The sequence below is a fragment of the Anneissia japonica genome, unplaced genomic scaffold (assembly GCF_011630105.1).
Source record: "Anneissia japonica isolate Jap-2015-1 unplaced genomic scaffold, ASM1163010v1 scaffold376_len1572418_cov194, whole genome shotgun sequence".
Lineage (NCBI taxonomy): Eukaryota > Metazoa > Echinodermata > Crinoidea > Comatulida > Comatulidae > Anneissia > Anneissia japonica.
In genome coordinates, this window is record NW_022741166.1 from 1,103,093 (window position 1) to 1,121,501 (window position 18,409).

Genomic DNA, 18,409 nt, shown 5'->3' on the forward strand with positions numbered 1-18,409 from the left:
CTGGTGTAAACATGGGTGTGACACAGGATAACATTGACAAAAATAATAATAATAATAATAATAATAATAATAATAATAATAATAATAATAATAATAATAATAATAACACTATCCTCTCGAAAATCTGTAATTTTAAAGTACACAAAAAAATCTGGATTTTTAAAATTAAACTAAGGGGATTGTTTCCAATAGGGTCTAGAAAACATTTTCAAAACAATTTTCAAGAAAACAAAAAGGGTGGTAAAAATGGTCAACGGTTAGGTCTTAATAAATATAACCATTGACCGCAAGAGAAACATAACGATCTAAATAAAATGCCGCCAATGGTGCGACGTCATTGTTGAAAACGCAGTGAAGTTGGTGAGGTAACATTTATTACTTTGTCTTGAATATGAATTAAAATCCTATTACGGCACTAACGTATAAGCATGCAAATATTTCAGTAAGGGGCTTACCCATTATATTAAAACATATATTCGAGAAGCAGATTTTACAAATATTATCAGTTTTTAATTCAGAAGAAAAATCCTAGATTTTCTGGGAAAATTATATTTATTTTGGAAGAGGGAAATTGGCCTTCAAGATTGGATTTTAGGTAGACATGGGAGGCCTGCTGAGTCATTGCGACATGTTTCCAAAAACAAATACAGTATAAAATTCAAAATGCCACAACTACGAACTAATTAAAGGCAACCTTCTGTCACATGTTCAATGTGTTATTTTGTCCCTAGTAGTTACTAATAAAGCTTTATTTATTCACGAAAACATAACTCAACAACTTACATGTTTTTCATCATGGCCGTGATAAAAAAGAAAACAAAAAAATATAGTATATCAAATTTACAAAGCATACAATATAAAGGAAAGGCTTAAATACAATATAACAAAATATGATATTGATTGTAATTGTTATTGAGAATCAAGTAGGTAGAATTTTTGGGATCTGGAGATTGTGGGATCGATTCCCACCCCAAATTTAAGATTTTTTCGTAATTGTTTTCACACGTACTGAGCATTCAGTACATTTCCACGTCAGGTAGGGCAAAAATTACACCTAAAATATGATATTAACATTATAAAAACTTATTTATATGAACAGTATTATATCTATCTATCTATCTATCTATCTATCTATCTATCTATCTATCTATCCATCCATCCATCCATCCATCCATCCATCCGTCCATCCGTCCATCCGTCCATCCGTCCGTCCGTCTCTCTGTCTGTCTGTCTATCTATCTATTTATCTATCTATCTATCTATCTATCTATCTATCTATCTCTATATCTATCTATCTATCTATTTGTTGGCTATATTTTTTTAATTTTTTTAGTTTTATATTTATGCTTTGATATTATACAGTATTGCTTGATGATGATGATGATGAGTAGAAAGAGGGGGATGAAGATGATGAATGATGTTTGGCTTGTTGTTAATATTCGGTTTGAAAATAATGCCTTCTCTGCCAACCCTCTTAACGCTTGACTGCATGCACAACTACACAGGGAACCAGGTATATAAAGTATGCCGAAACAAAACAGGCTTCGGTCATGTTTGATCTCCATAACCGCGCTACGTCTGTTTGGAGTCTACTATTTCATTTCGGGTAGCTGGGTGTTGTGGGGGGGGGGAGGGGTGTTTACAAAAAATGTATGAGGCGCCAAGTGTAAATTTATTATTTAACACAATTATTTATATATAATTCATTATTTAACATATAATTGACTAGATCACCCATTATTTATATATAGTGCATTTACGTCTAAATGATTATATGTAAATAATTGCGTTAACGTTTCATTATTTATATATATAATTAGTTTACTGATTACATTATATACAAATAATGAAAGGCTAACCAAACATTATATATAATAAGGTTACTGGCTTCATTATTATATAAATAAGGAAGGGGAAACACATCATTATATAAAAATAATGAAAAATAACTTACAATTATTTATATATAATAAGTTCACTGATTCCATTATATATAAATAATAAAAAGGTAACAAATCATTATATATAAATAACGAAAAGTAACTTACAATTATTTATATATAATAAGTTCACTGATTTCATTATATATAAATAACGAATTGACTTCAAACTCATTATTTATAAGTAGCTTCATTTACATTTCATTATGTATAAATAATTGCTGTCGCAAAACCATAATGCTTGGACTTCAAACTCATTATATGTAATGCACACGTGTTATCGTGTCAAGGTCATTATACCTAAATAATGATTTTTACTTCCAATTATATATAGGCCTAAATAACCGCTGAAGTCGAGTGCCATTATATCTAAATAATGACATCGTAGGAAGCATGGTTTATAAATAATTCGTTATGCAAATTACGAAGTAGTAAATATTCACTAGTGCTCTAAAATTACAATTAGGTCCTATTCACCTATCGAAAATGGCATAGCAAGGTGTATACAGCAGATTATTGAATCCAGTGGTGGCGCCAATAATAATAATAATAATAATAATAATAATAATAGTTCAATGACACTAATTTAAAATATTTTGCGTTCTGTTATGACAAATGCCCATTTGGATAGCCTCATGATGCTTGGAATACATCGCGATAGGGGAAACAACCTCGACCTTGACATCGTGGTTGACAGATTTCGTGCAAAATTTCCATAATGTAGAATTTCACTTTAAAGAAAGAGGATTTGTAAGGAAATTAATTGGTTACATTGCAAACTCTTTGTTTCTAGTTTTATTCAAAATGTTTTGGTTTTGGAAGCTGATTTCGACATTTAGAAAACATATCCTACATGAAGTCATATTATAGTAGCTCGATGCCTATCAAATAAGTACCGGTAATAAAAATTCGCCATAATTCGTGGCTGTCTGGAACCCCACCGCAGTGGCATAATCAAGAATTCAGTCTAATGAAACTTGTTTATCATCTTGATACCTTCCGACGAAAATATCCCCGGTGACATCGTGAGGGCATGGTGAAACTGATTACAATTTGGTGGCACATCGATTGAGTATTTTCATTCACCTGGCCATGTAAGTCAGTGGCGTATCTAGATGTTTTGAAATGGGGGGGGGGGCTGATGGGGGCGCGAAGGTCAGTTGAGGGGCGATAATTCGAAAAATATGGTGATTTTAGGTGATTTTTAACTACTTGACTTTGATTTGAAACCAGACTTAGTATAATCTTATGTAAGCATGTGGTTAACATAAGCAAGAATTTAGTCCAATGAAACTGTTTATCATCTTGATACCCTCCGACGAAAATTGACCCTACCAGCCTCACCACGGCGTCCCCACCAATCGATCTAACGTGACGTTGTTATGTGGGTGTTTTATAGAATTTAGAGAATAGTAATATCACCGAAAAGATAGATAAAATGACAGTTGAATGACCAACAAAGACAACTGAAGACAATAGTTCGTCATTAGAAGTTATTTAGTATAACTTTTTTCTGAAAATTAATCTCAAGATGGAGTAGCCGTCCCCGGCGTTGTCAGTGACGTCGTATGATTTGTGTGCGATTTTTACCAATTAACCCTAAAGTAAAAAATAGTTGAGCCATGTAGTACCTTGAAAATCAACCCAGAAAACCGGTAGTTTGTTATTTGTTTATTGGTAGCGTCCCTTCGCTGCCAAGTTCTTTGGCAGCTGCGTCCCGTCTCTTTTCAAATGTTAAAAAATAACCAACAGAAATTTTAAGTATTAAACATGGTGGGGCTCAGGTGGATATCGTAAATTTTTGTACTATTCAAGTGCTTTTTTGTGCATCTAACGAGTCTCAACTTCTCAGAATGTTCTCACCTGAGCCCCAACCATAGTGGGGCTCAGTTGAATATGGATAGTTTTTAAGAATAGTAAGTATACACTTAAACTTCATTTTCGGGTACCTAATTAATTAATTGGGGTTTTTATTACTCAATTTGTCAAAAACATTATTATTTAATAGGTAATGTAATTTCCATTTTGGGGCATCCAGTGGTATAAAATACGTCACCGCCAACAACGATGGTACTGACGTGATGTGGACTCTCATTACATCAGCACCCGCTTCTTTAAAATATGGATACGCCACTTTGCTGAAAACAATAGTTAAGACAAATATATTTCCATTCGTTTTGTTGTTCATGTAAATGTCTGATAGGTTATTACTTTAAAACAATGCTAAAAACACAGTTTCAATACGAACATTTACACATGTAAGACTGAGCTGAGCGACTCCTAATTAAGGTGGAATTAGTAGTGGTTATGTGACGTTTGTCATGCACTGTATTATGCGCTATAGAAATGGAAGACCATAATGTAATGGAAATGAACGTCTCTGGTGTTGCCGACTGTAAAATATAGGCTAGTGTGGATTTAAACAATGTCCTAATAGCAATGTTCAAAATAAATGTAAATCAAATAAATATGACTGTTGGGGTGAGAGGGGGGTGTATCTTTGTAGTTATTCAGTTATATACTGTCTTTATGTCTAAACAAACTTTAATTTTAACACCGGGTCTCCATTTTAAAAGCTCCAAAGAGTTTCGTGGGGGTCCTTTTCGTCGCTCTGTTTTTGAATATGTATGGTTGAGTTTACTTTGTCATGAATTGCAAAGAACATGAATAAAGAAATAAAGTGAAAAGTGTAAAAAATATGCCTATATGCGTACAACAACCAGACTATAGAATTTACTAATAGATCAATAACTTTCCAATGATAATCACGTGAAATACATTACTCCACCAAATTTTAGAAACAATAGCAGTATTGTACAAATAAACATCATCCTATTTTTTTTATGTTAATCATCTATTTATTTTGGCGCACATTGATCACACGGTGCTCCTATCATTCCTGTCATTATCAAAATCGAACGCACAATGAACAGATCATAATTATGCCTATACAAAAAAAAAATATTAGACCAACACTCCAGCCCGCGTCAAAAAAATTGGGAAATATTGATGCGGAAATTTTAAAAAATGTTTCTTTTTCTTGGCCGCATCATTTTTTCAACAGCATAAAGAACAATGTAATTTTGTGATTCGAAATACGTTTTCTTTAAAAAACAATAAAAATTAAACCTGTTTTTATATATTTACAATATTCTTGCCAAATAAAAAAGTCCCTCCCTCATCTATTAAAAGAAGCACTTGTTCTGATTTTTAAAAAAAATAGTGATCTAATAATTTTTTCTATGTGCCCTTAATTGGCTCTCTATAAATATCTTGTTTAATATTTTCAAACAAAATCCTATTCTTTTTCATTGTGTCCAATGGTTGCCAAATTGGCTATAGTGGGACACAGTGATGAAGTACAACTGTCTTCTTTAATATTTTCTAAGTTAATCCTTTTCTTTTTCATTGTGTTCAATGGCTGCTAAGGGCACATAGAACAAATTATTAGATTATCACTCTTTAAAAAAAAAAACGATGAGGGAGGGCGGTTTTTCTTTATCTTTTTTTAAAAATCAGAACATTTCGTTATTGCGCTTTTTTTTATGAGAGAGGGACTATTTATATTTTTCTAGTAATAGTAAATATTGTATAAAAAACTGGTTTAATTTTATAGGTTTTTTTTAAAGAAATGCATCTGAAGTCATAAAACAGCATTGTGTTGTTCTGTTAAAATCATTGATGCGGCGAAAAAAATTTTTTTTATTCCCACATCAATAATTTAAAATTTTCCCGGGGGTGGGGAGGGCGGGGGAGTGATAATCTAACAATTTTTTCAGTGCCCTAATTTGGCTATAGAGGAACAGAGTGATAAACTATAAATATCTTGTTCAATATTTTCAAAAATAATCTTATTCTTTTTCATTGTGTCCAATGGTTGACAAATTGGCTATAGTGGGACACAGTGATAAAGTACAACTGTCTTCTTTATTATTAATTAATATAAGCCGTTTATGAGATGGACTGTAATGGACTGCTTTTTACTTTTAGACAACTTAATTTTTCCCATTTTGTATTTCTTCTTACAAAAACTTTCTTATCAAAGTACCGATCGGATGGATACGTTACCAAAGAAGAAGAAACTCTTACTTTTATCTTTTTGATCATCGACATTGCTTTAATTTGATTCGTTAATAAGTTTAGTAGTTCTTCCCATTATGGGCTCCATAGCTTCCAAAAATGTTTCCGGAAGTCATATTCTCGTTTGGTCCAGGAATTGTGTTTCACTTTTTCCACATTGTTGAAAATAAACAAAATTCTGAAATTCCCCAATTACAGATAACAGGGTAAAGTAAATATATGTATAAGGATTACATTGTAATATTTTAGTGTATTCAAATGTAATTCTATGTAATTTTCATCATATTATTATCAGTGGCTGATCCAGGGGGGTTCAGGGGGTTCGGACGAACCCCCTCTGTGAAGAAACGTAACAAAATACTATGGGTCCTGGCTTTCAAAATTCATGCTAACTAGACGTGGATCCAGACCTTCGCCCACTGCGCACAGGCGCGCGAAGGTCAGGGTGAGAATTCAAAATAAAATGTTGACCATTTTTCCAACAATCATACTAAGATAATCTGCAAGTTAAAAAACAACAAAACAAGCCCTTAATTACGTATACGATGCACTACTTTTTTGAAATCACATTTCTAAAGCAATAAAAAGTAATAAATAAAGGGGGAGGTCAGGTGCCACCGGGATAATGCCGGGGACAATTCATAAAGCGGATGCTAGTTCGAGCGGAGAAAAATTCGCTTGTGCGAACAACAGCCTGTGCGAGTTATGTAGGCCTATACGAATTACTTTAAAGTTTCAATCAATTGCAAGTAGTTAAAAATCACCTAAAACCACCTTATTTTGCGAGTTATAGCAGCCAGGGACGTAGCCAGGATTTTGAAAGGTGTGGTGGGTGGGGGGGGGTGGGGAGCCGTTATGCAAAGTACGTAGGACCCTTTTGGGGAGTCCAGGGGCGAAGTCACCTGGAAAGTAGTGCGCTTTGAAAGTTTTTATGGCTGTTCTGAAATGATAAAGTGAAAATTGCAATAAACGCATCATAAGTAATATTAGTAAGCCTAACAATAATATAAAACTCAACAGTGGTGGATCCAGGAATTCAATAGATGTGACTCCAGGGAGTGACTTTTACAAATTGCGTAACCACCCACCTCAGCCCGACCATGGTTGGGGCTGAAGTAAGAAAATTTATGATTAGGGCACCTCTAGATGACCGGATATTACACTTTCAGACTTAAATTTGGATTTGGGGTCATACTTTTGTTTCATTAAAATTTAGGGGAAGGGGGAGACCTTGAATCCACCACTGCTCAAAACATTCTTTATCCAAAATAGTCATAATCATGAAAAATGGGCATGTAAAAACCAGATCCTAAAAACATCATCATCACATTACCGTTACATACAATGCTGTAGCCCGGATTTTCAAACAATGCGGGAAAATATCAGTGTGGACCCACTTTACGCGTAAATTCAAATAGTATGGACTTATTTTCTTTCTATTTTACTCAAAATTATGTACCTATTTTCTTAAAAGTTGACCCATTTTACGCAAAATATGAGACCCATTTTTCAAAATCAGGACTCATTTTGTGCTAAAACAGCATAATTTAGACCTATTTTTGAAAATGTACAGCCATTCTTTGTGGACCCAATAGAAAACTTGTGTGGGACTGTCCAACTGTCCCAATAGCTGGCTACGGCATTGATAATATATACTCAAAATGAAGCGCCAACAAATTTCTCATGATCATTTATCAGGGATTTTCGGCAACTTTAGAGATCTTTAATATGTGTGATGTACCATAGACAATAAAGCTTATAAACATCGTTTTTGAGTATGTACTTTATATACTTCAAAGCCGTGATTTCACAACCACCTCAGCCCCACCATGTTTGGAGCTGAGGTGCGAAAATTTGAGGAAATAGTACCTCTAGATGGCCGAAAATGACACTTTTATATAGTAAAATTCATCGTCATTACATCACCATTATAGTCAAAATCAAGCGCAAACAATTTTTTCATAATCTTTTATCAGGGATTAATAATATCCACACAACTTAGGCCTAACTATATACTAAGCTTTAACTATACTATAATTATTGTGATCAACAAATCACAACTTACTTTTTCGCCTTTAGCACAATTTTCATGAATCTTTAATATTACTAATATTATTATCTATTATCACCATCGTCATCATCATCATTGTCATCATAATTATTATTATTATTATTATTATTATTATTATTATTATTATTATTATCATTTTTATTATTATTAACTAGTAGTGCTGTAGTATTAAATCAAAACTTTATAGAGCTTCCAAAACGATAAAAACCAAAATCAACCATACAATATCAAATTCTGTATCTGAAAGACCTGGCCTGGGACTTAAACGGATTTAAGATTTTTAAAAATCACGCTTGGGCCTATGTGTTTTATATATATAGTAGGCATACAGTATGTATAACATGTGCTGATGCATATTTACATAGATTAGAAGTATTTATTTTGAGTGATCCTTGGAAAGAATTTGTATTGGCTAGCAAAAACAAGCTTTGAAATTTTAACACTGTGTAAAAAGGGTGGGGGAGCCGCGGCTCCCACGGCTTCCCCCCCCCCCCGGTATACGTCCCTGTAACTTAGGGGTGTTTTTGTCAGGAACTAGATGGCTGGAAATCACTCTCAGACTAATTCCAGGCTCATTAGGAGGAAATTTCTTTGTATATATGTTGTAGAACTATTTTTCTAAGACAAAAAAGCATATTAGATGAAAAACTCAAAAGCGGTTAGTGAGACACATATTTTTTTAATATTTAAAAACTGTAAGGAAAAGGTCCGTACCTCCCTCTTTTCCCCATTTATAATAAAAAATCTCTATCTTATCAGCCGCTTCCGAGTGTTGGTCAAATATGCTTTTCGTGTCTTGGAAAAATCAGTTCTACAACACTACAAAAATAATTTTCCTCTGGAGCATAGCTTTAAATTTGAATATCATTTTCTTTTTTTCTCCGTTTCTTTATAATAATAATAATAATAATAATAATAATAATAATAATAATAATAATAATAATAATAATAATAATAATAATAATAATAACAATAACAATAACAATAATAATAATAATAATAATAATAATAATAATACTGTAATTCAAACATGGAATAATTATTTAAAAAATACCAAAACATTTTAGAACTTTAGTGCACAGAGCATTTTTTGCATTAACAAATACAAAAATAGGGCGACGATAAATTCGCCCTTGTTGTAGTTCGCAAAAAATGCATCCGTTCGAACGGATATCCGCTCGAATTGACATTGATAACAGGCAACCATCTGGCAACCCAATACACATGCTCAGGTCATCCGTCAGGTCAACGTACACGCGGGTGGAGGGAAGTAAATAAACATTAACTACATCATGTCTAAGGAAGTTGGGAAGTTGATATTTGTAACCGGCAATGCAAACAAATTAAGAGAGGTATAATCAGTTATTAATATGTTAATAATGCATTTAGTAATATAAAACTAAAAATAGGCTTCTAATAAGGATTAGAATACATTATCCTATTTGCAGGCGATAACAGGCGCAGTATGGAACGTCGATATACGCACTAGGCCTAGTGGTTCATACAGTAAATGATTTTTGGAAAGTGATATTTTTAAAGAGTTTTTTGTTTGTTTTAAATTTGTATTAACTTTATTTATTTTGTCTTTTTTAAAAAGGTTATGATGCTTGACAGTTTGCAAACTGTGCAGTTTTCAAATTGAGCAAAGAAATCCTTTGCAGAGATGTCATTGTGCAAGATTTCCTTGCACAGTTTGCAAATTGTACAAGGTAGAGCTTGGATAATTTGTAAATTGTGCAAACATCTCAAATTGTGCATGACATCCATATTTAGTGGTGATTGTTATCGCTGTACGAATAAATAAATAAATCTAAATTAATTAATCAAGTACTTAATTTTTTGAATGCAACTTTCTTTTTAATTTTTTTAGGTGAAAGCTATAGTTGGAGATACAATTCAAGTTGTATCACGGAAAATTGACTGTGAGTCTTAAACAAATCATTTCAGTCACTCTGAGTCTTAATAAGAAAATAGTTGTAAAGTACATGTTGGTGGCCAGGGGGATAGTTAGGGCAAACTCACCCCCCCCCCACCTCACTTCCAGTGGCGGTGCCAGCTAGGGGGAAGGAGGAGCTTAAGCCGCCCCCACCGGACAGGTCAAGCCCCCATCAGACAGAGCTCGTCGGGCAGTGGGACAAAAGAATATATAAAAATGGGCCCACGCCAAACCAACGCATGTCTGTCACACTCAGAGAGTGTCACATCTGGCCATCCAGATGTTCGGCCTATTATTTAAAAAATTTCATTTTGGAGGGGAACACCCCCTCAAACCCTTCCCCCAGCTCGGGCCTACGAGCCCAAAGTCCCCCTGTCGGCAACTGAGCCCCCTCCCCTCCCCAGAAAATATATCCGCCACTCCAGAGCCACCACTGCCCCCTTCTACAAAACCTCCTACAACTTTAGACAGATCACACCTACAGAAACGAATATGGAAGTTTTGCATGGTGATAAAATACATTAATGCTTGTAGGTAGTTCTGAAAAGATCTGTTGTTGGTTGAGAAATATATCTCTTCCATCACATTATCCTTTATATAGTAATTATAATATTATATTCAGTTTGAACTGCAGGATGTACAGTATCATATATTTACTTTTTATAAACACATAAGGCAAGAACCTTCGAATCCTACATCCATAACCCCACCCCCTCCCCTTTTTTTAGTAGGTGTTTGCTGCGAGCCTGAATTACTATTAAATTGGTAATGTGAAGCACACATTGAAATAAGGCGATTCTTTCAAACACTATGAACCCCCTGGCTAAATAGTAAAAATAGAAAACCATCATAAAAACGACATGATTTTATCATGAATACCTCCATGATTTTATTATATAAATATATACCGTACCTGTAATTTGTAACTATAACAAGAATAACATAAAGTTTATACTTCAGTGCCTGAATTTCAGGGAGAGCCAGATGACATTGTCATTGACAAATGTAAAGAAGCAATCAAAGAGGTAAAGTGACTGTACTGTATTGTGTAAATCATCATCATCTCTTCATACTGTTACCATTAAACTATTACTTTAATTACTATTGATAATAATTATAATTAACTAATAATACCATTTTTTAAATTTTTCATATCATTTGTATCTGATCACATATAACAAAGCAATTCATTAAAAAAAGTGTATTTATTATTATTTTTTTAGACAAATTTAAGCTGAGAAAGCATGCCATTTCAGTGTTTTTTTTTCATGTCATTATTTTGTCACCAAAATTGTAGCAGTTGGAGCTGTAGAAGATTGACATTGATATCATAATCATAAGTAAAAAAAAAAAGCATATTTCTCAAGCACTGCTTTTGAATAGATGTCACTTCAAATATGACTTGCACTTTTGTTGACTGCCTGGAATGTTAGCCTACGCATTTCTCTCATCTGTCATGATCTACAGTATGTGGAATGGCTGGATACTTATTCTATGTATACTGTATGTATGTATATAGGGTTAATGCAAGATTTGTTAAAACGTGGAAGTACAGTACCTGTACTAAAATAGTTTGTATTGTAATAAGCTTCATCCTTATATAAGTGCCTCCTTCAAAGTAGCACACCAGCCCCCCCCCCCCCACCCACCACCCCACCCACCACTGAATCTGCATTGCTTATTATTAAATGTTTATGTGAATTTGATGTACATCATTTTATTTTCCTCTTCTTTTTTCCAGGTGAAAGGACCTATCATTGTTGAGGACACTTGTTTGTGTTTCAGTGCCTTAGGGGGCCTTCCAGGGCCTTACATGTATGTATTCTGATCAGCCTGTGAGCTAACAATTTTGAAAATATAGAATACTGTATTGATAATATTAACCATGTGATAATATTTTGTTATTTCTCCAGTGATGATTTTGAACCTGTAGTGTTCTACTGAAATCACTTAGAGGTCTGGAGTGGGAGATGTTTTTTAATGACATTAATAATTCTATCAATTTGTCTGATTGGAATCAGGACTTTAAAGTTGAACTAAATGTACCTTAACCTAACTGTTAATATTTGTTATTCAATTCTTCTTTCAGAAAATGGTTTCTAGCAAAGTTGGGCCCTGCAGGTAACCTTTTTACCAATCTCTGTATTTTCATGTAATATTTCACTATCTAAAAATACAAAACAAAAGTGGCAGTAAGTATATTATTAGGTGGTGCGTATTAAGCAAGATTTTGATGACCATTACGAAGGTGTATTTTACATTACGTATTTATTAAATGCAATTAAAAAAATACATAATAATATTAATAGTGTAGTTTCATATAGCGCCATATCCATCTAACATTTTCTGTATATTTTATATATCTACGTTTTCTTAATTGCTTTTCCACAACAATATTTCACTCTCCATTTAGGCCTTCATAGGATGCTTGCTGGATGGGAGGATAAATCTGCATATGCATTATGTACATTTGCATATAATTCTGGTGCAAGTGAAGAAGTCAAGTTGTTTCACGGTAAAACACTGGTAAGAATCTAATTGTATTTATATAGCGTACTGCAGTCTGATGGTACTGTGATGCATATATAGGCCTACATTGAGTTAGAGCCCCTCATTTTGTTAATGGATTCATATAGCAAACAAGGACCACCACAACGATCTCCACTACACCAAAAATATTTTATTCTTCCACATAAGACAAAAATCTTTGCACAGACTAACTTAGCTCTTCATCTAGGTAGCCATGTATACTCCTTGGCTGGGAAATGTAAGTATACAATACACAATAGACTGAACTCAAAACACATAACAAAAACCACAAAATGTTAAAGTCTGTAATGCATGGTAACAAGACCAATTATTACATTACATAACTGTAATATCAATTATAGATTCAAGTAGTCATGACATGAAGTGCTGCCAACTATTTGTCAATGGCTACTGAATGTCTTTAATAATAATAATTGGAATATTCATTTTATTTATTATTACACAGATGGTCTCACAGCACTTTCAGAGAAAAGTTAAAGTTCCAATAATTCTAATACTAAAAATAATAATTTGACATATTTCTGTAGGGTAAAATTGTAGAGCCAAGAGGAGATACAACATTTGGATGGGATCCATGTTTTCAACCTGATGGATTTGATCAAACGTAAGACACCTGTACATCAGTTTCTTGTTACATATAAATAACTAAAGCTTTTATGTTTTTCTTTTTGTTTTTTAAAGAAACATAATTTATTGGCTTATAATCATACTGTATTAAAAAATGAGGATCATATATGACGGATTCTGGCACAATATAAATGTTCTATTCTATTATACTAAAATGATATGCAGACTTATTTATATTATAATATGCCTATATGTTTCAGTAGTATTATATTAATATTCAAACATGTTAGTGTGAAAGCAACTAGTCAAAACTTTTTCCCCAGAGTTTGGTTTGTAGAACCAAGTTTCTAATATAAGGACTTAATGCAAAAGTCCAGTTTATACATAAGTCCAGTTTATACATCTGGCTTGTATGCACTTTCAAAAATACATTGCATCTTTCGGAAGAGTGAGAGGTTACCTTGATGCACTGGTTCATTTCACTCAGCCTGTGTTGTTGTGGATGTAAACATAAAGCTACAAAGCACCTCTCCATGTTACAGTATTCACGGACTACGCCCATACACACTTCAGAACAAAGATGCTGTAAGCTATGGTTTATTCACCTAGATTGATCTTTAGCGAAAAAAAGAAAAAGTGAATTTTTATTTATTTTTTTAAAAATATTTTGTAGATATGCTGAGATGTCAGACACTTTGAAAAACTCAATATCTCACAGGGGGAAAGCACTAGCAAAACTTGCCAACTTCCTAGTCAATGAATCCAAAACAAATGAAGATGAGCAGAAGGATGAAGACGAACCAGAATCAAAGAAATCTAAACCAGATTCAACAAATTTTGTGTCTTAAGTTTCTCAATTATTTAAATTCAATGTTTTAATGAGATTCTGTTTCGTCATTGTATCAGATTTTTTTCTTTCAAATAGTGGTTAAAATTTTGATATGCCATTATATCAGCAGGGTACAATGACTAGGAAGAACAGGTGTGTATTATTTTTTAAAGTACTTCTATTTTAGGCATATTCAGATGGCTTTCGGCCTGAAGTAAATTTACAATAGGTCGCACGTTACTTCAGATGAGTGTCCACACGGTGCTTATCCAGGGCATAATGTTCTTTTTCTTTTATCACCTTTAGTCCTTTACAAAGCTAGTTCAAAGCTTAGAGTAAAGTAACTATGAACAGTTTTTGGAAGTGATAATCGCCACTGTCATTTCCATATTCATCACAGGTAATGTTGTTTTGGCACTCGTTTGTAGGTAATTATCTTTTGAAAAAATGCGTGGTCATGACAAAGGTCGCATTTACTTGCAAGCTCTGAAGTAAGTGCGTCTACATAGCGCTACTCTGAGCGCGTATTCCTTACATTTATTGTGCATGCAGAAGTAGTACACTTACTCCTGAGACTTGTTTGAAGTAAATTGTCCATAGTAATTTTGAATTAACTAATACAAGGAGCATCTTAACGGCAGGACCCAGGGCTTCGACAAGTAAACTACTACTTTAGAGCTTACCTGCAACTTGTCTGAACATACCTATTGTTGTGCATCGCTCAGGGGTGGTGCCAGCTTAGTCCCAACTGTCAGGACAACTGGTCCAGCTATCAGCAGTCGCAGTAAAATCTGTCGGTGAAAAAAATTAGTTGTCTAAGCCAGAGACAGCTCGCCTAAGCGTGTCATTTTCAGACATCTAAAGGTGATACAACCTATTTGTTTGTTACCAACCATGTGGGGGTGGGGTGGAGGTGTGTGTGGCCCATCTGTTGGGGAATGATGGACCGCCTTTCAGGGAGGGAAGTTCTGATGCCATCACAGTCGTCAGTAGGACAAAACTATCAATTTTTGGATGAATATTAGCATTACAATGATGAGTAGTGCACTCAGTTGTCACACACAACAACTGAATTTCAGTGGCATAAGTGGTTACATTTATAATACTAATCTTATGTGTGACTTGTTATTAAAGTACAGTGTTATTTTTCCATGAATTCTTGTTGCTTTTTATTTCTGTTCTCTACCACTTTCAGTATAAGTGAATTGTCCAATTTTCTAGCGTTATTTCTATGCGATATTCCTTTAAAAAATGTTGCTGCCCTCTATAATCTCTCAGGAGTGGACTTGAATAGCTTGGTTGTTAAGATGCTTACCTTCTAATTATTGGGTTCAATTCCTGTCGGTGTTGCAGGATTTTTTTACACGACCAAAGCAACTCCACTCCCTAAACCTCATATTGAGATTTAGTTTGTGTAAAGCATCGTGTGTGTATGTTTGTCTTGTGAAAGGGATATATTCGTGATTGACAGTCCTTGATGCATGTGTTGTGCGCCTAAGTAAATAAAATAAAAGTAAACAATTATTTCAATAATAATAAGTATTATTTGAATTTTAAATAACTTAATCATGTACAGTAATTTAATCGAATTTGGTGCATTTACAATGCATTTAGTTGCTGCTCTCCTGAAAATTATTCCGTTAAGAAGGATGAGCGGCGGCTTCGACGACGATAATTGTGGTTATGATGGTGGGTGCCGATTTCCCGAACGAAAAATCAGAATGTCTCGAAAATGTTCCATGGGGGCGAAGAACCCTAAAAATATGACAATTTAGGGGTTTTAAAGGCTTACGGTATTTAATCGATTTTGTGTCTACTAATATGTAGAAAATACATGCACATTTTTTTCTCCCCGACGAATTGTGGATTTGTTGTCACAGATGATGGTGATTTTTTATCTGTTTTTTTTTTTATTTTTACAAAAATATAAGTCGATGATACTTGTACAGTATATTTTTATAAGCATATTGTATTGTTTCGTTGGTTTAAATGGAGTTTTTAATAACTGTTACGAGAATAATTTGGTAGCATAATGCCCATCAATCATAACGTCATGTCAATATCGACACACACGACTACACCTTAACAAAATATGTGTTAAGTAATAATATCGTATATGTACTTGTATGGGTAATAATCAGCTATTGATTTCGTGTGATTTTTTGCGTTTTAGTGTATTGGTATTTCTCAATCGATACATTTTCTTTTGTTTATTGACGATCCATTACGAACGTTTGTTCTTGGGGAAATTCGATGGATCAACCTTGACAGTTTTCTAAGCACACATTAATTTGCCGAGCATTTGTATGGGCTTAATGGTTGGTTAAGGAAGTGATAATACGAATATTGGCCAATATAATAGCATGTATATAATCACATGTCTTTTCATTCGAGATTATGCAATGGGTATGAGCATTAGTAGTGTAGGCCTATATATTATACTGTATGTACGGTATGTAGGTAGTCTGTGTATGTGACGTACCTTAATCCCACCTTCTCCATCACTCGCTGTAATTATAAGTGTAAATAAAAGTTTAATTATTTAATAATTATATTCATTTATACGTTATATATATTATATAGGCAAAAGACAATACTTGAATAGTAGTGCTTTGAAAATGATGGCTGATTCCCTTTTGAGATACAAACAATTGATAGGCAAAAGTTAAAATGTATTAAAGTCGAAAAACCATTCAGATTAACGCAACAGAAGAGGAATCTTACAAGAACAACAGCCCGGGACTCACAGACATGGCGAACGTCATTACCCTTGATCACGAAGGTATTGTGGTAAATCCAAGCATGATCCAAGCGCCAGTTAAATCTGAATCCTTTTCTGTAGGCCTACGTATTTTTTTTAAGAAGATGTATCTCAAATGAGAAGATTACTGAAATGTTAAGCATGTGGGAATCCCATAAACAGCAAGTGAAAATGTAATGAAACATTTTCGGCAAAGGGGCCAGTTTTTCGAAGGACATAAACAAGGAGGGCCTAGGGAAAGGATTCACACTGGCCTAAAATTATAATAGACACAATCGCCGGTTGGGGTTGTTTAACCTGTATTTGGTGCTGCTTGTAAGCCAAATAGTTGTTAAAGGAATGCTGACTCAAATGCATTATATGCTTATACTGTACTACTAGACATGTAGTTTGTAATACTTCTGATATTAAACCTATCTAAATGAATTAATTTAAATGTCTGATCAATTTTGAGAAAAACCAGTCGAATGTTTCAATGCGTGTTAGATGCCCATTGGCGGAGTCGACAGAACAGTTATCCCCTTAAATTTAACTTATTGTATGCACATTACAAGCCTATGTGTATATTCACGTACATGCAAGATTCGTGCTTGATCGTGGGAACTAATGTGATCAGTTTTTTGTTTTTGTGTTTTTTAATAAGGAGACGTGTTCTTTAAATGTCAGTTCACTTTGAATAAATATTGCATAATCATTGGTTGGCATTCCGGAAGAACTATAGAAGGATTCCCGTTTTATCTTCCATCATAACACCGTTTAGAGACAGCAGCACTTTTGCTAGCGAGAGTGTATTAGTAATAGACAACCCCTCAGTGTTTTTAATAATACATAGTGCAATTCTTTCGTAATACCCCTGCAGGAATATGTGGATCATAAGGTCTATTTTATAATCTAAAAAATAAGAAACACCATAGGTAGCACTAAACGGTGCTTGTTTTCAACAATTATTTATATTAGCCATGGGTTTTTACCGTTTTGTCTTGAATTATTACGTAGGTGACTGTAGAACATCGTAGATTAATCAGAGAAAATAGAATACTGTGATTATAGCATTTTCGTTAATACGAGTTAACATTGGTCTGACGTCTTCACAGTGCCAACAAACTCGGTCAATCTGACTTGTTTTTGAAAATTAAACGATGTCTTGATCTCGGTTGAGACACACAATTGGTAAGCGCAACAGGCCTGTTCGAATTCGCAATAACACATCAACCAGGTTAAGTCCCCTAACATTAGTGTAACGTTGGGCATGAGCATAAATAATCGATATCCATTGCATATTTAGTGAGGCAGGTACACCCCTCCCCTCTCTCATGTTTAACTTTAAATACTGCACTTTTTATACTATAATAATTTTAATTCTATACAGAATGTACGTTAGGAATGTCTTGTAAATGACAGTGGCCATACATGTGTTCATGAAAATAGCTAATGTCTTTCTCGACATGTCAAACCGTATTCCGTGTAAACGTTTGCATAGGGGCAATATGATGTTCATTGTTTATTGAGATATCGTGCAAATTGCATTTTGCTTAATCCATTATTCCTCATGTAAATTTTAATCATCACCTGAGGCAAATATATATATACATGTACATACATATATATATATATGTACATATATATATATACATACATGTACATATATATATACATACATGTACATATATATATA

At 33.8% G+C, this 18,409-nt stretch overlaps 1 protein-coding gene across 2 annotated transcripts; it reads left to right on the forward strand.

The window, feature by feature from the left end:
• Positions 1–9,305: 9,305 nt before the first annotated feature.
• Positions 9,306–15,129, forward strand: LOC117118649 (inosine triphosphate pyrophosphatase-like). Of its 2 annotated transcripts, none has more exons than XM_033263312.1 (8): positions 9,306–9,443; positions 9,962–10,013; positions 10,976–11,052; positions 11,769–11,842; positions 12,117–12,148; positions 12,441–12,553; positions 13,105–13,181; positions 13,818–15,129. In XM_033263312.1, exons 1-8 carry the CDS (start codon positions 9,384–9,386, stop codon positions 13,990–13,992), a joined length of 660 nt encoding a protein of 219 aa, XP_033119203.1. In that variant the 5' UTR covers positions 9,306–9,383; the 3' UTR covers positions 13,993–15,129. The 2 variants fall into 2 exon arrangements, with proteins under 2 accessions (XP_033119203.1, XP_033119204.1); XM_033263313.1 differs by having other exon boundaries at positions 10,988–11,052.
• Positions 15,130–18,409: the final 3,280 nt, after the last annotated feature.

Coding starts and splice junctions, on each gene's coding strand:
- LOC117118649 (XM_033263312.1), top strand. CDS start 9,384: ATGTCTAAGGAAGTTGGGAAGTTGATATTTGTAACCGGCAATGCAAAC. Junction 10,014..10,975: donor TGTATCACGGAAAATTGACT/GTGAGTCTTAAA, acceptor AATAACATAAAG/TTTATACTTCAGTGCCTGAA. Junction 13,182..13,817: donor CCTGATGGATTTGATCAAAC/GTAAGACACCTG, acceptor AATATTTTGTAG/ATATGCTGAGATGTCAGACA.